At 44.9% G+C, this 23,020-nt stretch overlaps 1 protein-coding gene across 1 annotated transcript in view; it reads right to left on the bottom strand.

Annotated features, from left to right (window-relative positions):
• Positions 1 to 2,574, bottom strand: part of VSIG2 (V-set and immunoglobulin domain containing 2) — a gene marked incomplete at its 3' end in the record, with an annotated part of 50,259 nt that extends 47,685 nt beyond the window's left edge. Inside the window, exon 1 of the mRNA XM_082273537.1 lies at positions 2,480 to 2,574. Coding sequence (XP_082129663.1) covers positions 2,480 to 2,525 — 46 coding nt within the window. The 5' untranslated portion in view covers positions 2,526 to 2,574. The remainder of the gene's footprint in view (positions 1 to 2,479) is intronic.
• Between the last annotated feature and the right edge of the window lie 20,446 nt (positions 2,575 to 23,020).

The following is a 23,020-nucleotide window of genomic DNA, read 5'->3' as shown; positions in this document are numbered from 1 at the left end:
GCACTATAAACAAAAAAATGCGACAATTCTGAAAAAAAAAAAAAAAAAAAAAATTTTTCACTTTCCGCTATATAACATTCCCAAAAAAAAAAAAAAAAAAATTAACAATCACGTTTTTTCATCATTTTAGGCCAATTTGTATTCTGCTACATATTTTTGGTAAAAAAAATCGCAATAAGCGTATTTTGATTGGTTTGTGCAAAGGTTATCGCGTCTACAAACTAGGGGAAAGATTTATGTCATTTTTTTTTATTTTTCTTTTTTTTACTAGTAATGGTGGTGATCTGCGATTTTTAAAGTAACTGCGACATTGCGGCGGACAGATCGGATCCCTAACTGAAATTTTTGACACTTTTGGGGGGACCAGTGACATTACTACAGTAATCAGTGCTATTGAAGGATGAAAAACGGACATCAATGCATCTGTAAAAATGGATGACAACGGATGATCATCAGTTAACCACTTGCCGACCACCGCAAGTAGATATACTGCGGCGGTCAGCCCCTCACAGGCAAAGTGACGTATATAAACGTCACTAGCCTGTGAGGCTCTGGGGAGCGAGCGCGCGCCGCCAGAGGCGCGCTCCCGCTCGGTCACGGACCCCCCCCGCGTGTGTGACCGGCGGACCTGACGTCCGCCGGTCACTCTGCGATCGTCGCTGCAGAGGGAGAAAGTCAGGCGGCTAATGTAAACAAGCCGCCTGTCATTCTCCCCTGTGTAGAAACACTGATCATACGGTTCTACTATGTAGGACCGTTGATCATTGTTCCTACAGCTCAAGCCACAGCCAATCACAGTTAAAATCACGCCCGTAGGGACACACACAGCCCCTCCCTCTCAAATAAAGTTAACCCCTTCACTACCAGTGTCATTTTACAGTAACAGTGCATATGTATAGCACTGATTACTGCAGTAATGTCACTGGTAACCCCAAAAGTGTCAAAAATGTCAAGGGTCCGATCTGTCCGCCGCAATGTCGCAGTACCGAAAAAAAAAAAATTGCAGATCGCCGCCATTACGCGTTAAAAAAAAAAAAAATGACAAAAATCTTCCCCTTTGTTAGTAAACGCGATAACTTTTGCGCAAACCAATAAAAATACACTTTTTGCGATTTTTTTACCAAACATATGTAGCATAAAACAAATTGGCCAAAAATGTTAAAAAATTTTGATTTTTACATTTTTTTGGGGGGATTTCATATAAAAAAATGTGAAAAATATTGTTATTTTTGTAAAATTGACGCTCTTTTTTTGTTTATAGCGCATGATCAAAAAATCGCACAGGTGATCAAATACCACCAAAAGAAAGCTCTGTTTGTGGGAAAAAAAGGACGTCAAATTCGTTTAGGTACAGCGTCGCACGACCGCGCAAATTGTCCGTTAAAGTCACGCAGTGCCAAATCGCAAAATACCCTCTGGTCAGGAAGGGGGTAAAATCTTCCGGGGCTTAAGTGGTTAACATCCATTTTCATCCGCTTCCGTCAATGTCCGTTTTTTTGAACGTATGAATGCCCTATTTTTTATCCGTCAAAAAAAAACGGATCGGACGAAAAACGGATGAAAAATGGATGAAAAACGGATAACAACTGACGAAAAACGGATGAAAAACGGATGGAAAACGGATGGAAAACTGATACATTTTCACGTGACTGAACGGATGGTATGTGTGAAAGGCATCTTAAATTTGTATGCAATCAGGCAGGCCCTTGTACTACATAATTGAAGGTAAAGCCCCGTACACACGCACTGATTGTCGGCCGTAAATATTCGGGCGACGACCCATCAGCCGATTGTAGGCTTGTTAGTATGATGCTTCCGACAGCCGACAGCGCATTTTCGGCCGAACAGAATCTGTTGTGCAAGCATTAAAATTTTTGTTGGCCAACACCAAAATGTTTTATTGTACGTGAACACAACGTCCAATTTTTATTTAATTAGAACAGTTTTCGGCCGAAAAAATGCATAAGAGGAAGACTAGACATGCTCGGAAACGAAACAATTCAACACATGACATGACTTCTGAAGGTGAATTCTGTCGTACAAGAATTTTCGTATAAAAGTAATCTCTTCACTTTCCATATGAGACTAGCATGCAACAAAAAACGCACAAAAACGCATCCGATAATCTGATGGTGTGTAACAGGCTTTAGAGTTCCAAAGGTATTATGAGTTTTTATTTTGGACGCCATGTTGCACAGTCAGTGTGTTTAAACAGAGCAGCGGCCGAAGCTCCTGACTTCATCCGACTTTTGAACAACTCCCAAATATCAGAGCAAAAACGCAAACTGAGAAAAACACAGCAAACCAGCAGATTTCCACTGATGACTACTGAGCAATGGCAGTGTGAAGATAGAAGTAAAGCGCTTGGACCTTCTCCCAACCCACCCTATCACGCTGCTGTCATATTTACTATGTAACCGGGTCACATTATAGGTTTTCCATGTTTAGTATATCCTAGATTTGGAGAGTGGAGTCTTACCTGAAATAATGGCGATTAGAAGGAGGAATAGGCATTTGCGGAGCATTATGGAGGACGTGGAAATCTCCGAGCGACTCCGACGAGTAGAAAACCTGTTATCTCTGGGGCTATTGTGCTGCAGGGAGAGAGCTGTGAGTCACTGATATCGCCGGCGTTGGGGAGGTGAGCGCTGTTTACCTGCGCCAATGTAGTAATAGTGAGAGGACAAACAAAATAGGGAGCGCTCAATCAGTTCCTGACCGATCGTAGGAGGGAGCATTATAAGAAATGTACAAGTCTGCATGCATACATTCCTGGCATGTCACAAAATACAGCAACGCTCTCATTTCTCAGAAAAGCTCCACTTGTTATCGGTAAAAAGCCGTCCTTCAGCTCCAGTCAGTGACTTTGCCTAGGCTAAGATGATGTCATCAGTCTGCTGCAGGCAGGAGGAAGCATTTCCTCAGTCAGCTTTAAAGAAAGTTTGACTAGAGATAGACTATATTGCTAAAAGTATTGGGACGCCTGCCTTTACACACACATGAAATTAAATGGCATCCCAGTCTTAGTCCGTAGGGTTCGATATTGAGTTGGCCCACCCTTTGCAGCTATAACAGCTTCAACTCTTCTGGGAAGGCTGTCCACAAGGTTTAGGAGAGTGTCTATGGGAAAGTTTAACCATTCTTCCAGAAGCGCATTTGTGAGGTCAGGCACTGATGTGCACAAGAAGGCCTGGCTCCGCTCTAATTCATTTCAAATATGTTCTATCAGTTGAGGTCAGGACTCTGTGCAGGCCAGTTAAGTTCCTCCACCCCACAAAGTTGGGAGCATTAAATTGTCCAACATGTCTTGGTATGCTGATGCCTTAAGAGTTCCCTTCACTGGAAAAACAACCTCACACCATAATCCCCCCTCCAGCAGATGATTTGGAGGGGTGGCCCAATACTTTTGGTAATATAGTGTGGATGAGTGAGTTTGGGGTGAAGGAGCTTGATTGGCCTGACCTGAGTCCTGACCTCAACCTGATAGAACACCTTTGGGATGAATTAGAGCGGAAACTGTGAGCCAGGCCTTCTCTCCAACATCAGTACCTGACCTCACAAATGCGTTTCTGGAAGAATGGTCAAACTTTCCCATAAAGACACTCCTAAACCTTATGGACAGCCTTCCCAGAAGAGTTGAAGCTGTTAAGGGTGGGCCAACTCAATATTGAACCCTACGGACTAAAGCCTCGTACACACGCAACGATTATCGGCCGACCGATTGGCCGACTTTGTCCAGTGTTGTTGTGTTGGTTGAAATGTGCTCTAGACTGCACACGAATTTTCTCGGCCAACAAAAATCTACCTCAGAAGTGATGTCATGTGATGGTTTACTTTCCGTGTGTTTTTTCTTCTCTGAGCATGCCCAGTCTTGCTCATCAGATTTTTGTCTGCCAAAATCTGTACTGACTGACGGAAAATCGGCCGTTGTGTTGACGGCCAACAAAAATTTTATAGCCTGCACACCAGATTTTATTTGGCCAAAAAGTCAGAGTCGGTTGTCGAAAGCATCATACTAACAAGCCGAAAATCGGCCGATCGGACGTTGGCCGAAAATTCACGGCCAACTATCAATGCGTGTGTACGAGGCATAAGACTGGGATGCCATTAAAGTTCATGTGTGTGTAAAGGCAGGCGTCCCAATACTTTTGGTAAGATAGTGAATCTTGTAGGTAAACCTTGTTGCACCGTAATATAGTGACAATTATGTTTGTGATAGTCAGCAGTGATAGAGGAGTGGTGCTGGGCCTCATCGGGTCTGGGTCGGAGAATTGTTCTAAATCCCTGGAGAGCCCAGTTTTCGGGTGAGCCAACAGATCCGAGCCAGCAACACAAATACATTTATCCTGATAATCTGTGTTGTGCTGTTTTTCTTTCAAAGTCACAGAAAGGATCTTCAACCCCCTACTATTAAATGTATCTTCTGCCATGACGCATGCCAAAATTATCCACTTTTACGGCTCCTCCAGATTCCGGTTAATTGCTGGGTGCTTCCCATAAACCCCGCAGGTTGGTGACAATTCCTGCAGATAACATGTTATTGTACCCTCCCCCATGACATAAACCAAGCCACTTCCACAGGATTGATGCCTCTTAAATGTGTTTTTTAAAATATGTGAATTTAATTATAACATGACAATTTCCTAAGAGATAAACAAAAAAAATAAATAAAAAAAATCCCACATAGGTTTCTGTATGCATTTTATTATCAGGTTTTATTTATTTGCTTTTATGCATCTATTTATATTATGATCTATCTATCTATAAAACATTATAACAACAATAATAGAATCAAATACTAATAACATATATATATATATATATATATATATATATATATATACACACACACACACACATATATACACACTATATTGTCAAAAGTCACACAAGGTTTAGGAGTGTGTCTATGGGAATGTTTGACCATTCTTCCAGAAGCATGTTTGTGAGGTCAGCCACTGATGTTGGATGAGAAGGCCTGACTCACAGTCTTCACTCTAATTCATCCTAAAGGTGTTCTATTGGGTTTAGGTCAGGACTCTGTGCAGGCCAGTAAAGTTCCTCCACCCCAAACTCGTTCATCCATGTCATCCACATCCTTGTTGTTCTTTATGCTGATAAATCTTACAGGCTAACTTCACTTTTGTGGGGGGTAAAACAATAGCAAATAAAAAAAAAAAAAAAAATATATATATATATATATATATATATATATATATAGTTGCGACACAAGTCATATTGTAATTGAAAGTTAATAAAAAAAACTTTCCTTTTCAATCTGCAGCCGCTGTAATTTTTTTTGTAAAATACAATGCAATATGGCTACCTGGAGGCATTCCTGCTTGTGTGATTGGCTCCCAGATTTTCCCAGAAGTCTGCACTAAGTTACAAGTCAGATTTCTGGCATCCCCTGCAACAAAAATGTCATTATTGGTAAGATACTCCCAATAGGAATAGGTCTAAAGGGATGAAGGCCCAGCAGTTTTCCTCATTAGAGCTCTGCAGGTGCCACAGCTGATTTATAATTATGAAACCACTCCCATTAGACCAACTCAGCACATGGGCACAGAGGAACAAGCAGTGATTTCTTCAGAATAACAAAAGTTAGGAATCTTCAACAAAGTTTGTTAAAAATCCCTGCAATGTACAGAGATCACCCAGAGCGGAATGTTTTTTTCTCAGCAAAAGTGGAGTTACGCTTAAATGGCATTGGCATGTCATGACATTTAGGCTACATTCACACCTGAGCGTAGCGTTTTTCGCGCGGTTTTTACCGCGATTTTACCGCGATTTTTGCGGCGTTTTTTACCGCGATTTTACCGCGATTTTTACCGCGATTTTTGTGCAGGCGTTTTTAGATTGAATAGAGACCAATGGAAAACGCCTGTAATCTGCCCAAAAAGAAGCTCATGTACTTTTTTGAGCGTTGGGCGTTTTGTATACAGCTTCAAAACGCTCAGATGTGAACAGGGGCCATTGAAATGAATAGGATTTGTCTTGTTGGGCGTTTTGAGAGCTGATCCTAGAGCAGAAAAACGCCCCAAAAACGCCCCAAAACGCCTACATGTGAACGGAGCCTTAATGTTTGGGGTTGTTCTGCTGCAGAATAAATTTGGGGCCAAACACACGCCTCCCTAAAGGTATGGCATGATGGATAAGTATCTGCCTGTATTTCTCATCCAAACACGCTACAAATGTGTTTGCTCCTTTAGTTTGATATGTATGACAATGTCATTTTGTATATTTAAAAAGACACATTTGTTTACTTAAATCTTAGTAGAGAAAAGTTGTACTTTCAGAAATCCAGTTAATCCAGAGGAAGACAAGAAACTATCCTACAATTTGCTTTATTGGGAAAAAAAATTCTTCATGGCTTTCTGATAAAATCCCCGGATCAGCACTCTACAGTCTGGTTTTATAATCACCATTTCTTCTTTTAGGTAAATATCTTAACACAAGTACAGTATCTCACAAAAGTGAGTACACCCCTCACATTTTTGTAAATATTTTATTCTATCTTTTCATGTGACAACACTGAAGAAATGACACTTTGCTACAATGTAAAGTAGTGAGTGTACAGCTTGTATAACAGTGTAAATTGGCTGTCCCCTCAAAATAACTCAACACAGCCATTAATGTATAAACCGCTAGCAAGAAAAGTGAGTACACCCCTAAGTGAAAATGTCCAGATTGGGCCCACAGTGTCAATATTTTGTGTGGCCACCATTATTTTCCAGCACTGCCTTATCCCTCTTGAGCATGGAGTTCACCAGAGCTTCACAGGTTGCCACTGGAGTCCTCTTCCACTCCTCCATGACAACATCACGGAGCTGGTGGATGTTAGAGACCTTGCGCTCCTCCACCTTCTATTTGAGGATGCCCCACAGATGCTCAATAGGGTTTAGGTCTGGAGACATACTTGGCCAGTCCATCACCTTTACCCTCAGCTTCTTTAGCAAGGCAGTGGTCGTCTTGGAGGTGTGTTTGGGGTCATTATGTTGGAATACTGCCCTGCAGCTCAGTCTCCGAAGGGAGGGGGATCATGCTCTGCTTCAGTATGTCACAGTACATGTTGGCATTCATGGTTCCCTCAATGAACTGTAGCTTCTGAGTGCCAGCAGCACTCATGCAGCCCCAGACCATGACACTCCCACCACCATGCTTGACTGTATGTAGGCAAGACACACTTGTCTTTGTACTCCTCACCTGGCTGCCACCACACACGCTTGACACCATCTGAGCCAAATAATTTTTGTATCTCCTAACTCCCAAGCTATTCCACACTTTATGCTGCTCTTACAGCAAAGGTCTCTTTCCTTAAAAATGAAAGCTCTTCGTCTGTCATTATTATTATTATTATACAAGATTTATATAGCACCAGCAGTTTGCACAGCACTTTATAAAATGAAGGCAGACATTACAGTTACATTACAATTTGGTACAAGAGGAATCAGAGGGCCCTGCTCTTTACACTTTTTTTAAACTCAGTTTTTTAAATTCAGCTCAGAAAAGAAAATGTGAATATTATATTTAACGATAAATATAATAATACATAGTATTTTATATATTTTCTATAATATATATATATATATATATATATATATATATACAGTAAACCCCCCTCCATTGCGGGGGTTACGTTCCGGACCCAGCCGCGAAAAGTGAAATTCCGCGAAATAGAAAAACCCTATTAAAATGCATTGTAGGCATGATTTTTTTACTGTCACTGTACGTGTAAAAGCATTTTAAGGTCTTTAAACACACTTTTAAAACAATAGAAACTCATTTAAACACATAAAAGATACTAAGAGACAGAGCAAGAGCTATGAAAAACACAAAAATCTTTCATTTTTAATGATTTATATAGTAAAATAACATTACAAAAAAAAACGCGAATTACCGGGACCGCAAAAACTGAACCGTGATGTAGCGGGGGATTACTGTATATATATATTATAATGACATTTGAAGTTTATTTCATACATATACTTGTATAGTCCAGAAAATGTATTGTACATTCATGTTAATCCTTGGCTCTAAAGCCCCGTACACACGTACCGATCGTCGGCCGAAAAGCTTCGGCCGACGACCGATCTGCCGATTGTAGGCTTGTTAGTATGATGCCTCCGACAGCCGACAGCGCAAATTCGGCCGAAAAGAATCTGTCATGCAAGCATTAAAATTTTTGTATGCCGACACCAGAGCGGCCGATTGTTCGCCAGTCAGTACAGATTTCGGCCGACAGACCGCAGATTTGCAAGACTGGGCATGCTCAGAAAAGGAAAATAACAGGGAAAGTTAACCATTACATGACATCACTTCTGCAGTCGGCTGTAGTCGGCGGACAAAATTCTTGTGCAGTCTTTTGCACTTTTCAACAGACATCGACAGCCCGGGGACAAAAGACGGCCGATCGTTCGCCGACGATCGGTACGTGTGTACGGGGCTTAAGGAGCTTACAGTCTAAGGCATGGGTGTCCAACCTTTTGGCTTCTCTGGGCCACATTGAGTGTAGAGAAATTTTTTCGGGCCGCATATAAAATATATACTATAGTTAAGGTATATAAGTAATAAAACACTGCTGCGCCCTTCCCGCGCTGCCGCGACCCCTATCCAGCACTAATTTAACACAACTAGTGGATGATCCCCTCCGAGGCAGCCTCTGCCTACAGTTAGATGGAAGCCGCTGTGGCCGTGCCCCCAACTCAACTTCCTTACTCCCCAGGAAAAAAAAATAAAATTATCAGGGGGCAGTGGGCCGCATCGCCTGCCGTTCCGGGCCGCAGGTTGGACATGCCTGGTCTAAGGCATGGTTTCTCAACCAGGGTTCCTCCTGAAGGTTGCTGGGGGTTCCTTGAGCAATGGGCAATTTCTGCCTCTCAGATAAGTTCCCAATGACACCATTGTTCCTTTCAGCTATCTGTAAGGGGGTAATTCTTCCCAATGATGACAAGAGTAAGGAACATTCTTCCCACTGACTGTCACACTAATGTGTCATGAGTTGTAGATTTTTAAATTCTAGCCGGGGTTCCCTGAGACCAGAAATTTATTTTAAGGGTTCCTCTGTGTTGAAAAGGTTGGTTTAAGGTCTCTATCTCACATAGGACCAATTTAGACAATTACCATACCAGCATGTCGTTGGAGTGTGGGAGGAAACAAGTACAAGGACTCGGAGAACATGCAAACTCCATGCAGAGATTGTCCTTTGGACCAAGTGCTGCAAAGCAGAAGTGCTAACCAATAATTCACAGTGCTTTCTAAAATATTCTCCAGTCTCACACTCCATATGAAAAGCTGGCAAACTCCCAGAATGCATTTTGCCTGAACCCCATCTTCTCCCCAGCTGGTGCCTTTCACCTCAACAGAGGAGGTAACCATTCCTCATTCATTACCTAATTAATAATTAACACCCTGTCACAGCTGAATCAGACTTGTTTGGTTTCTGATAGCTACACAGAGAAGGCGCGGTCACCAAAACCCGATAACGGGCTAATGTGAGCACAAATGTAAATTCAAGATAATGTCTTCAAACAGCATGTGATGAGATGGAGGAAGTCAACTGCAGGTGAATATTCCTGGTGCCTGGTGTTTTAAATGGCAGTAACTGATTCACCACCCGAGAATGTTCATATTACCTGCTTTATAAATATTTTCACTAACTGTGTGTACTAAAAAATATTATGATAATGATTATTAAGGCTCCGTTCACATGTCAGCGTATGATCCGCCCGCGATCCGGAGATTATTGCAAATCGCGGGACGCCTGTGCGTTGCCCGTTGATTTGCAATAGCCCCCCAAACGCTGAGCGATGTTGCCGCGATTTCCGCCTGCCGAATCGCGGTAACATCGCGCAAAAAAAATCGCGGGACGCAATACGCTCCAAAGAAGCTCTTGTACTTTTTTGGGCGTAATGCGTCCCGCAATTTTTTTTTGTGCGATGTTACCGCGATTCGGCGGGCGGAAATCGCGGCAACATCGCTCAGCGTTTGGGGGGCTATTGCAAATCAACGGGCAACGCACAGGCGTCCCGCGATTTGCAATAATCTCCGGATCGCGGGCGGAACCGCGGCGGTTCTGCCCGTGATCCATACGCTGACATGTGAACGGAGCCTAATATTATGCAATGTTGAATTGTGTAGTCCTGGCTCAGGAGCAGACAGTGCACTTGGAGGAAATTAAGGCAAAACACAAAAACACTGTCCTTCATTTGTAATGCTGGATGTCCATTAGGCCGCACTGACACAGGTGCAACTTTACCCGCATGACAAGTCACAGCCTATCTTCCGCAATGGAATAGTTCATATTGCTGCAACTCATGTCACAGTGATTCTGAAAAAGATTCCTGCACTACTTTATGACAATTTAATTGCAACTTGCATAGACTTATGTTATCGCAATGAAGTTGCAAGCTCCAATCAAGTCATCAGTGCAAAGCACACTGATGTGCAGCTTTGATATTGTGCTGAAGTAGAGCGATTTCAAAGGCGCACCGTGTGAACCGGGACTTGGGTTGCCACCTGATCCCTTTAATCCAGGACAAATAATAATTACACAGGTTCTGAGGCTGAAATAACGCACATAAGGCAATGAGTGAGTTTAATGACCACCTCAATCAGCCCCAGAACCTGTGTAATTAATGTGTGTCCTGGTTTAAAGGGATGAGGTGGCAACCCTAACCGGGACTAAGTACCAGTTCACATTAGTGCGGTCACAGAGATCGCATGTGATTCAGAGCGCACTGCTCCTAAATGACATGCGATCTCTGTGCGGTGCAAATTTCAGCCATACAGTTTGTATGGCTGAATTCGCACCGCAATCGCACTAAAACACGCACAGGACCCTTTTTTTTATCCGCAGCAGAATCGGATGGCATGGTGGTTCATACTAGTGCGATCCGATTCTGTGCAAACTTGCAGATCGCAATGCGATATGTGATCTCAACTGGGGGTGTCATTAACTTTTAATTGACACCCCTAGCGTATCGCATATGGCAGTGTGAACTGCCAGAGGTGCGGATGCGTTGCGGGAACACGCTGTATATTCGCAGCGTTCCCGCATCTCACAAATGTGAACCGGGACTTAGAGTGATTTCAACTTTCCCGAAATCCCTTGCTTTAGGCCGGGTTCGCATATCCAATGCGCATGACAGAAGAGTGTAATCAGCTCTAAATGAAGCCAATTCCCACTGCTCCGGGGTGGCCGCGGTCCGCATTTCAAAAGGGTCCTGTGTGTGTTTGGGTCCAGTTCAGGTGCAAATTCAGGCAAAAATTCTGACCTGATTCGCACCTGAACAGGGACGCACCGGACCTCATGCTGTGAACCGTGGCTGCATATGTGTGAACCCAGCCAGCTGGATACACACTATACAACTTTTGTTGTCAGATTTCCTTTAGACCCCGTTCACACTGGGGCGACCTGTCAGGCGACCTGGTCGCCTGACAGGTCGCCGTAGGTCGCCTGCCATAGAGTAGCTGTGGACCCGTTCTAATAGGAGCGACACAAGTCGCTCCGACTTAGAAAAAGGGTCCGGAGCTTCTTTGGGGCGACCCGGAGCGACCTGCATAGACTTCAATGTTATGAAGTCCGTGCCGGCCGCTCCGAGGTCGCGGTGCGAGCTGCGCGCCGCGACCTGTGAGGTCGTCCCGGCAAGTTGGATCGCCCCAGTGTGAACGGGGTCTAAGATTTACCTTTTCTATGTAGTGCAAGGGCCTGGCTGATTGCATACAAATTGAAAGTGTTTAGGTTTGACCTCATATTATATGGTTTTGGTAAGTCTGAAGGAAAAAATCTAAAGAAAATTGTATAGTGTGTATGGCCCTTTACTCTTCCACTGATCAATGTACATGGGCTCAGCTATATATCATTACATATTTAGACTCTGCTCTCTGGTTGTGCCCTAAAAGAGACTTTTAAAGGGACAGATTTTTTTAAATTAAGTCCATGCATACTAAGTAATGGGCCATACACACTATACAATTGTCTTTAGATTTTTTCCTTTAGATTTACCAAAACCATATAATATGAGGTCAAATCTAAACACTTTCAATTTGTATGCAATCAAGCCGGCCCTTGTACTACATAGTTGAAGGTAAATCTAACAACAAAAGTTGTATAGTGTGTATCCAGCTTAACACTTCCAGGTATTTCTTGCCTCTCACAGAGGTCACTACCACTGACAATACTTCCATCTGCCTTTCTCTCCAGAAGGATGGCACCAGATTTGTTCAAGCATCATCCAGGGTCAACATTCACTTCCTGGACTTAGATGCCAGCTTATACTTGACACAATCATGTAAATCCGGGTGCCTGTGCTGTTCTTGGCTGTGCATATAAAAGTCAAAAAATGATATATTTGATATAATTATATCTAATAAATGAACATTATTAACAATTGAAGACAAAACATAACTAAGCTATCCTGTACAGGAGGCGATTTAGGCACAATAAATGTCATATGAGATCTGTATATTTAATAGGTATGTTGTTTAGTCTCTTTCAAATTATAATTTCCTTCTTTTCAATAATATGTTGGTTGTTGGACTGAAGAACCTGGCCATCTGACAGTATGGATGCTATCAGAAATCTGGCTGGGTTTGCTAAAATATCATGTACGCTTTAGCCCTCCTACCACACACCCCTCAGCCTTTGATTGTGTAGGGTGGGCTCAATTACAGTGGGTCCTCAAAAAGCTGCTGAAAATGGGAGTTGGAGCCAAAGGCATGCACAGGGGGTGTGCCAGGTGTGCCTAGGCACACCCTAATCACTGCTGGTGGTGCCAATTCCCCCTATTGCCTGGGCTTCCCCCTGAGTTGCACTCCCAGAATGGGGAGTGGGGGATGGGGCTAGTAAATATGTCATTTATTGGTTCCTTCCTTTTCTAAATGAACACAGTGAACCTACTCACTCACTGTGTTCATTCATAACTGAAGCATAGTAAACTGCGTACACTATGCTTCCGTTTGTAAATGAACACAAAGCCGCTCAGCACAGAGCACTTTATATTCATTCACTGCCCCATCTAGTGGAGGCTGCAGAGAAAGGCATGGGTGTTTGAGCTTTGGGGTGTACATAGTCATGTAATAACAAAAAGGATATGATCTGCCACATTTGAAGATAAAATGCCTAATTGCCTCCATCCCTATATGTATAAATAAAAAGGAAAGGACAGTGTGGGACTTTGAATGAGGTCAATTAGAGATAAATTTATTGAAATTGGCATATGCCAGCAACAAGGACACCCACAGAGAAGTAACATGTGATCTATATTACCACAATAAAGCACATAACATTTCATGATAAGTAAAAACAGGTACAACAATCTTAGATCAATTATAATACATATATTCCATATGCTACATATATTACTGTCTTCTCTGTAGGTTCGTAGTCTCTAAACATGTAAACAGGTAAGTATGTGAGTAAATGTAGGATCAACGCGTTTCCTGGACCTCCGTCCATTCATCGGGAGCTTTTAAAAGCTATAAATATGTAATTTATTGGTTCCTTCCTTTTCTAAATGAACACAGTCAGTGCTTTATTGTGGTAATATAGATCACATGTTACTTCTCTGTGGGTGTCTTTGTTGATGGCATATGCCAATTTCAATAAATGTATGTCTAATTGACCTCATTCAAAGTCCCACTTTCCTTTTTATAGTCATGTAATAGGCAGCGCACACCTATGGTTGGAGCTCTTCATTTTCCTTTGAAATATTGCGCAAGTGCTGAGTGTCGTCTCTAAGGGCCAGTGGATCTGTCAGAACTGAATTTATCCTACACCGAGTCAGAATAAAAGAACAGGCGAAACCGTGGTAAGTACTTTTCACATTTATTCCTATTCATTTTACTGTTGATATTTTCTATTTAGTAATACATTTTTTTCTGTATATATATATATATATATATATATACACAGATGTTTTTAAAAGTAAAACTAAAGGCAAACCTTTTTTAGCTTTTGGATAGAATGGTGAAAGATTAGAACCCTTGTCAGGTTTTTGTTGCTATCTTTTCCCCCGTTAGGGAGATTCATTCTCTCCATTTGTTCTGTTTACCATTACCATGGAAAGTGAATGTAGCACTGCCCCCTAGAGGACTGCTGCTGATTGACACTTTTGGATTCCCCTAGGTTACCCGTAGCAACTGCATGCAGAATTCTTAGCACTTTATGTTCTTGGCTCAGTCAATGATCAGTCTAGGGGTAGATGTTTTTGTTGTTTTTATTTTATATTGGGATGGGAGAAGGGATGAGTGGGATACTCCAACTTTGAACTATTCACAATTTCTGAGGACTTCTGAATTGAGGATTCGGCAAGGCCGCTACTTCATCCTGCCACTTGAATGAAGCTGAGATAAATGTTTCTGTTTGAATTTCTCTTCAGGGTACTCCCCAGTACCCTCTTTCTCTGTACTAGCTGACACCCGCCCACTGACTGCACTACCCGGAGTGGTCCCCTTCCTTGGCAGACCCCTGGGCAAGATCCTCTGTACCCAAGATACTGCTTTCCAGATTCTCGCAGTGCCCCAACTCCTCAGTCAGCTCTCCTGGACCTCTGGGTTCAGCTCCCCACTGTAGGTTCACCGACTGCCTGTGACCATCACCAACTGCTGCAGAAGAGGAGGCAGCCGCCACCCTCCTTCTGGGACTCTGCTCACCAAAGACCTCTACCACACGTGCCCCTGGCTTTTATACCCTGCCCCACAATGCACCGAGACAAACAGTCTGTACCAATCCCTGGGATTGTATCAAAAGCCTGTGTGTCATTGGCCAGGTTTCCTCCACTGTCCAAGGTACCTCCCCATTGGACACAGTAGGGAAACTCTCTCAGACCAGATGAATCACTAACTCACAGATCCCGCTCCCTGTTAAGCAGAGTGCAAAATAGATTTTACCTGCTGCTCCTCTGATAGGAAGACAGAGCCAAACACTATACTCACTCCTAGCACCTACCTAGGAGGGTGCTACATGAAAGTAAAAGAAAATCACACATTTTGGATTCTCTCCAGAAAAGTAATAGATGGGGAAATCCTCCAATGGAGCAACTAGTTCTGGTGATCTGGAGGGCCTCAAGGAATTCCCCTAATTTGCAGATATTTTTTCTCACTTCCTGTTTGGCTAGGGACAGGATGTGAAGGGAAATCTCCACAATGGAACACAGATGGTGAAAATAAAAAATCTGACGGGTTATAACCCTCCTTTACTCTATCCAAAATGAAAAAAAAAAAAAAAAGTTTGGCTTATAGTTTTACTTTAAAGCGGTTCTATCCTCAAAAAAAAACAAAAAACAAACCCTGCAGGACAAAGGCACAATGAGCTTGTATGCATCGCATACTAGCTCATTATGAAATACTTACCTTAGAACAAGCATGTCCAACCTGCGGGCCGCATGCTGCCCGGAGCCACCGGCAATGCGGCCCACCGCAGAATTCCAGTCTCCCGCCCGCTAACATTTATTCAAAACAGCCGCTGTCTGTTGACATTTTTTTTTTTTTTGAGGAAATCGGCTGCCACGGCTGCTGTTTGGCTGAGTTGTTGCTGCACTGCATTCCGGGAGTTGTAGTTCGGACAGTGCTCAAGTTCTTGGTGGCGGTGGGTGGAGAGAACTGAGCAGCAGGAAACAGGAAACTACAACTCCCGGAGACGGAGTCTTGAGGCAAGCAGAGGCGGGGCACGAGGGGACGGGTCATGTATGTCTGGATGGCTGCAGCCGTGAAACAGATGAGAACAGCGAACAGCTTACTTATAAAACTCCCGGAGTCTTTGGACTGGAGGCAGGCAGAGGAGCTGCAATCAGCATTACTGAGGTGAGGGACCCTGACACCCCCACCTAACCCCTACATTCCATCCCCCCCATACACCCCATTTACCCTGCCCCGTGCCCTGCCCACCCAGTAACCTTAAAACAGGATATAGCCTTCAATACTGTCTGGTTGTCTGCTGCTGGCCAAAGTCTGCGGGTCCTGATGGCCACGGCCTGCGGGTCCTGATGGCCACGGCCTGCGGGTCCTGATGGCCACGGCCTGCGGGTCCTGATGGCCACAGCCTGCGTGTCCTGATGGCCACCGCCTGCGTGTCCTGATGGCCACGGCCTGTGTGTCCTGATGGCCACGGCCTGCGGGTCCTTATGGCCACGGCCTGCGGGTCCTGATGGACACTGCCTGCGGGTCCTGATGGCCACTTCCTGCGGGTCCTGATGGCCACTGCCTCCGGGTCCTGATGGCCACTGCCTGCGGGTCCTGATGGCCACTGCCTGCGGGTCCTGATGGCCACTGCCTGCGGGTCCTAAAGGCCACTTCCTGCGGGTCCTGATGGCCACTGCCTGCAGGTCCTGATGGCCACTTCCTGCAGGTCCTGATGGCCACTTCCTGCGGGTTCTGCTGGGAGCTGGCCACTGCCTGCGGGTACTACTGGCCACTGCCTGCGGGTCCCACTGGCCACTGCCTGTGGGATCTGCTGGGAGCTGACCACTGCCTGCGGGTACTACTGACCACTGCCTGTGGGTCCTACTGGCCACTGCCTGTGGGTTCTGCTGGGCACTGCCTGCGGGTCATACTGGCCACTGCCTGTGGGTCCTGCTGGGAGCTGGCCATTGCCTGCGGGTCCTGCTATGCAGGCCATTGCCTGTGGGCCTGCTGGGAGCTGGCCACGGCCTGTGAGTCCTGATGGCCATGGCCTGTGGGTCCTGCTGGCCACTGCCTGCGGGTCCTACTGACCATTGCCTGTGAGTCCTGCTGGGAGCTGGCTATGGTCTGTGGGTCCAGCTGGGAACTGGCCATGGCCTGTGGCTCCTGCTGGCCATGGCCTGTGGGTCCTGCTGGCCATGGCCTGTGGGTCCTGCTGGCCATGGCCTGTGGGTCCTGCTGGCCAATGCCTGTGGGTCCTGCTGGCCAATGCCTATGGGTCCTGCTGGCCAATGCTTGTGGGTCCTGCTGGCAGTTAGCCATGGCCTGTTGGTCCTGCTGGCCATGGCCTGTGGGTCCTGCTGGCCAATGCCTGTGGGTCCTGCTGGCAGTTAGCCATGACCTGTTGGTCCTGCTGGCCATGGCCTGTTGGTCCTGCTGGCCATGGCCTGTGGGTCCTGCTGGCCATGGCCTGTGGGTCCTGCTGGCAGTTAGCCATGACCTGTTGGTCCTGCTGGCCATGGCCTGTGGGTCCTGCTGGCCATGGCCTGTGGGTCCTGCTGGCCATGGCCTGTGGGTCCTGCTGGCCATGGCCTGTGGGTCCTGCTGGCAGTTAGCCATGACCTGTTGGTCCTGCTGACCTTGGCCTGTTGGTCCTGCTGACCTTGGCCTGTTGGTCCTGCTGGCCATGGCCTGTGGGTCCTGCTGGCCATGGCCTGTGGGTCCTGCTGGCAGTTAGCCATGGCCTGTTGGTCCTGCTGGCCATGGCTTTTTGGTCCTGCTGGCCATGGCCTGTTGGTCCTGCTGGCCATGGCTTTTTGGTCCTGCTGGCCATGGCTTTTTGGTCCTGCTGGCCATGGCCTTTTTGTCCTGCTGGCCATGGCTTTTTGGTCCTGCTGTCCATGGCTTTTTGGTCCTGCTGGCCATGGCTTTTTGGTCCTGCTGGCCATGGCCTGTTGGTCCTGCTGGCCATGGCCTGTTGGTCCTGCTGGCCATGGCCTGTTGGCCCTGCTGGCCATGGCCTTTTGGCCCTGCTGGCCATGGCCTTTTGGTCCTGCTGGCCATGGCCTGTTGGTCCTGCTGGCCATGGCCTGTGGGTCCTGCTGGCAGTTAGCCATGACCTGTTGGTCCTGCTGGCCATGGCCTGTTGGTCCTGCTGGCCATGGCCTGTGGGTCCTGCTGGCCATGGCCTGTGGGTCCTGCTGGCAGTTAGCCATGGCCTGTTGGTCCTGCTGGCTATGGCTTTTTGGTCCTGCTGTCCATGGCCTTTTGGTCCTTCTGGCCATGGCTTTTTGGTCCTGCTGGCCATGGCTTTTTGGTCCTGCTGGCCATGGCCTGTTGGTCCTGCTGGCCATGGCCTGTTGGTCCTGCTGGGTGGGCCATGGCCTGTGGGTCCAGCATTACCCACCAGCAGTAACCGCCAGAAGGACCCGTCAGCAGTAACCGCCAGCATTACCCACCAGTAGTAACCGCCAGCAGTCTGCAAAATAAAAGAAAAGAAAAGGTATGTGCATTAGCGTGTGTAAATATTTGCAATATGTTTTTTAATAGCTAGTTGTGTTTTATCATAATATGTCATGTCCTTGTTCATACATGTATGAATAAGGACATGCCATTTTCTGGCTGCCTAAGTCATAGGTGCTAGAGGGGCAACTATCCCCCAGCACATAACTGTAAGTATCCCTGCATATGCAGTGTTCCTGACTCCTCCCACCATCACCACTTCAAATCACTGACATGGTCATGGTGGTTAGAGTGTTCCTTTATTATCTCTCAGAAGTAAACCTCTGTATACTGATTCCATTTCATGTGATCATCCTCTAGTTGTGTTAAATTAGTGTGTGTGGGGTGGGGGGGTGGGTGGCGCAGGAAGGGCGCAACGGCGTTTTATTACTTATTTACCTGAACTATAGTATATATTTTATATGCGGCCCGGGGAAATTTCTCTATACTCAATGTGGCCCAGAGAAGCCAAAAGGTTGGACACCCATGCCTTAGAACGAAGCCCCGACACGGTCACCCGAAAACCGCTGAGGCAGCTGACATCTTCCCTCAGCGTCTGTTCCAGGTTCGGCAGCTCCGGCGCTGTTAGTGTCTGGAGCCGTGATGACGTCACTTTCCATCAAGGCGCTCTGAAGGTCCGCCGGACCTTCAGAACGCATGCGCCGCTGGTGTCAGCGGCTGCATGCAGGGTGAATATCTCCTAAACCGTGCAGGTTTAGAAGATATTAATTTTACCAACAGGTAAGGCTTATTATAACCTTATCTGTATTTAAAAGTTAAAAAGCGGAGTATACTACCACTTTAAGAGTCAGATTGCTACAGCAGACCAAACGCGCACCAGAAGCTCCCCAAAGTGATGTGGGTTCCCTCAATAAAAATGGCCACCAAAGTCTCTTGAGGGTTCAGTGTCCAATCAGACCACCTCTCGAGGCACTGTATGGAATCTCAGGGCTCAAATCTCTTACAGGACTCCCCTTCCCATGCAAAAATAGCACAGAGCCACCTACAGGTGGGAAGGCTAACTGCACCTGCCTATAGGTGAATGCCTAACATAACTTCCAAGCACTTTCCCACACCCAGGGAGCCGTGCATGCCACATATTACCTGTAATGCAAGAGAATGGCTGTATGCGGCTGGACTCCTGTAAATGCTCATGCTTCTTTCCTTTTGCTGTTTACCCCTGCATGGGCATCTGACATCTTTTTTCAAATGTGAAACTTTCATGTTTGAAAATGATGTTGGACGACCATGCGTGTGTAAACGCTGATGCAAAGAATCATTTGCTGCCTTGGTGCAGTAAAGTCCCAGGAAATTACGCTAGGCTTATAAAACCTGGGTAAAATCTCCTTGTGCATGAACCCTGTTACACGTGGTGGCAGCTATTGTTTGGTGTATAGCTGGCACTTTAGATTGTCGTCCTGCAAGCTGGAAAATCTCTGTGCAGTGCAAGGCTTTCATGAATTATTTCATGCAGATTTGTTAAGTTGCTGAAAGATCCTCTTTATATATCTTTTCATTATCTTACTGCAAGTCTTCCAGACAAGGTCTTATTGAAAGCAGCAGAGCCTCTAATGAGGTGAAATATCCACAATGCCCTGGTCACAGTTTGAGCAGAGATTTCGTGTTTATTGCAAAAATATATTTTCCCATCTTTCAATCTCTCCGTCTTCTCTCCTACAAAGAGACTTTCTGGAAGAACTCAGAATTAGTTGCAAGCGGTGAAAATGTGTATTTTCCACCGCACGAGCAGCGCCGCAGCTAATTATACGGAGAGGCGCGTCTGTGACAGATTGCTATAGAATTGAGGTCTCTCTCGCAGGAGAATAGTCCCCGGATAAGGGAATTAAAGGAGGTGAGAATCCCACACAAGTTATATATATCTGCAAATCTATCTTCTACAAATTCTGTGTAATATTCTGAATATTACATAACTGCACTGCCTGCGATTAACCACTTAAAGACCAGGCCTATTTCTGACACTTGTTCCTTATAAGTAAAATCGGTATTTTTTGCTAGAAAATTACTTAGAACCCCCTATTATTATATATATATATATAATACATACAGTATCTCACAAAAGTGAGTACACCCTTCACATTTTTGTAAATATTTTATATCTTTTCATGTGACAACACTGAAGAAATGACACTTTGCTACAATGTAAAGTAGTGAGTGTACAGCTTGTATAACAGTGTAAATTTTCTGTCCCCTCAAAATAACTCCACACACAGCCATTAATGTCTAAACCGCTGGCAACAAAAGTGAGTACACCCCTAAGTGAAAATGTCCAAATTAGGCCCAAAGTGTCAATATTTTGTGTGGCCACCATTATTTTCCTGCACTGCCTTAACCCTCTTGGGCATGGAGTTCACCAGAGCTTCACAGGTTGCCACTGGAGTCCTCTTCCACTCCTCCATGATGACATCACCGAGCTGGTGGATGTTAGAGAGCTTGCGCTCCTCCAACTTCTATTTGAGGATGCCCCACGGATGCTCAATAGGGTTTAGGTGTGGAGACATGCTTGGCCAGTCCATCATCTTTACCCTCAGCTTCTTTAGCAAGGCAGTGGTCGCCTTGGAGGTGTGTACCAAAATGTAATTTCTTCAGTGTTGTCACATGAAAAGATATAAGAAAATATTCACAAAAATGTGAGGGGTGTACTCACTTTTGTGAGATACTGTGTATGTGTGTGTATATATTTATATATATATATATATATATATATATATATATATATATATATATATATATATATATATATATATATATATATATATATATATATATATATATATATATATATATATTTTAGCAGAGACTCTGGAGAATAAAATGGCAGTTGTTGCTATATTTTATGTCACATGCTATTTGCGCAGCGGCCTTTCAAGTGCAATTTTTTTGGAAAAAATACACTTCACTAAATAAAAAAAAAAAACCAAACAGTAAAGTTAGCCCAATTCTTTTTGTATATTGTGAAAGATGATGTTATGCCGAGTAAATAGATACCTAACATATCATGCTTGAAATTGCACACACTCGTAGAATGGCGACAAACTACGGTACCTAAAACTCTTCATAGGCGACACTTTAAAAAATGTTAACGGTTACCTGTTTAGAGTTGCAGAGAAGGTCTTTTGCTAGAATTATTGCTCTTACTCTAACTATCATGAAGGTACCTCACATGTGTGATTTAAACACTGTTTACATTAGCGGGCGTGACTTAGACCCGGTTCACACTTCTGCGTGTGCCGGGTTCGCATGTCATGTCGGAGCGCACTGCTCCGACATGACATGCGATCAGCTGTGCGGTGCGAGTTTAGCCATACAGTTTGTATGGCTAAATTCGCACCGCACCCGCAGCAAAGACGCACAGGAGGCATTTTTGCTGCCGCATCAGGATCGGATCGCACAGCGGTTCACACTTGTGCGATCCGATCCTGTGCGAACATCACGATCGCACTGCGATATGCGATCAAACTGGGGGTGTCGTTAACATTACATTGACACCCCCAGCGTATCGCATATGGCAGTGTGAACTGCCGGGGGTGCGTGTGCGATGCGGGAACAGGCTGCGAATTCGCAGCCTTCCCGCATCGCAATAGTGTGAACCGAGCCTTACATATGCATTTTTCTAAGTGCGTGAGAACACGGGGCGGGGGGAGCTTTAAAAAACTGTCCCTTAAAAAATAAAAAATCTGATCACTTTTATTGCTGTCACTGGGAATGTAAACATCCCTTTTGACAATAGGCAGTTACAGGTACTCTTTATGGAGGGATCTGAGGTCTAAAAGACCCCAAACCCTTCTTCTGCACTTCAAAGTACGCCAAAATCGTTGTTTTTGAAAACTTTATAGTGTGGGGTGTGGACTTAGCCCCTGAGCAGGGTGCCTTTAGCCAATCATAGCTCTGACAGGACATTGTGCTGTGATTGGCCAAACCATACAGGTCAGGTGCATGCTTTGGCCAATCATCAGCAATTAATGCACTGCAACAGCGCAGTGCATTATGGGGCGCTCATCTGCAGGAAAACTTCCCGCCGAGTGCCCCATTTGTTCGTATGTTCAGCAAACACATGAACAGCTGATGTTCAAGTTGAACTTACATTCGGCTCGAACACAGAGCCCATCCCTAATCCCTATCTGCCAATATCAGGTGAGATAATACTTTGTTGCTATTGGTCATTATACATCTTGATTGCATTGGGTAGTGTTATATAAATATGGAAATCCCTCTAGGAAGCTGCACTTCTAACAGAAATAATTAGGCCACCGACTGACAGCACATAGAAATCTGTTAAAAACAAAATATGGAAGCTTTCTGCTCAATGTAAACAGCCGGAGAGCCAAGAGATGGACGATGTAGAGATGCAAAATGCTCATAGTGCCAGTTTTAGGCCTCATGCACACAGAGCTTAAAAAAATGCCGCCGTTACAGGCGTTGGGGTTTTATTTTCAGCCTGTACAAGCACCTCTATGTAAGCTTACAGCATGTGTCTATGTGTATTAGAAGAGGAGCATTTAGGCCCCTTTCACACTTGTGCGACTTAAAAGTCGCGCAATTTTACCGCGATTTTGCTGAGACTTTGTTGCCGCGATTTTGGCGCAATTTTGATGCGAGTTTGACTGGGCTTGAATGTATTTGGCCTTAAAATGCTTCAAAATCGTGCCAAAGTAGTGCAGGTATGAATGGTACTCATTGGAAATAATGGAGAACGACTTCTCATGCGATTTTGCAGTCCAAAATCACATAACAAGTTGCACAAGTGTGAGAAGGCCTTACAGGTAAAAAATAAAACACCAAAAAAAAACACCACGCACCATTCAGGAGAGAAGCTGACAGTAACAATAAATATATATATTGGTAATATTGCCTACACTACATGAAGGGGTCTAGTTAA

Source organism: Pelophylax lessonae (assembly GCF_965119305.1).
Source record: "Pelophylax lessonae genome assembly, chromosome: 12".
Taxonomy (NCBI): Eukaryota; Metazoa; Chordata; class Amphibia; order Anura; family Ranidae; genus Pelophylax; species Pelophylax lessonae.
The sequence above is the reverse complement of the archived record's forward strand: the minus strand, read 5'-3'. Positions and strand labels throughout refer to the sequence as shown.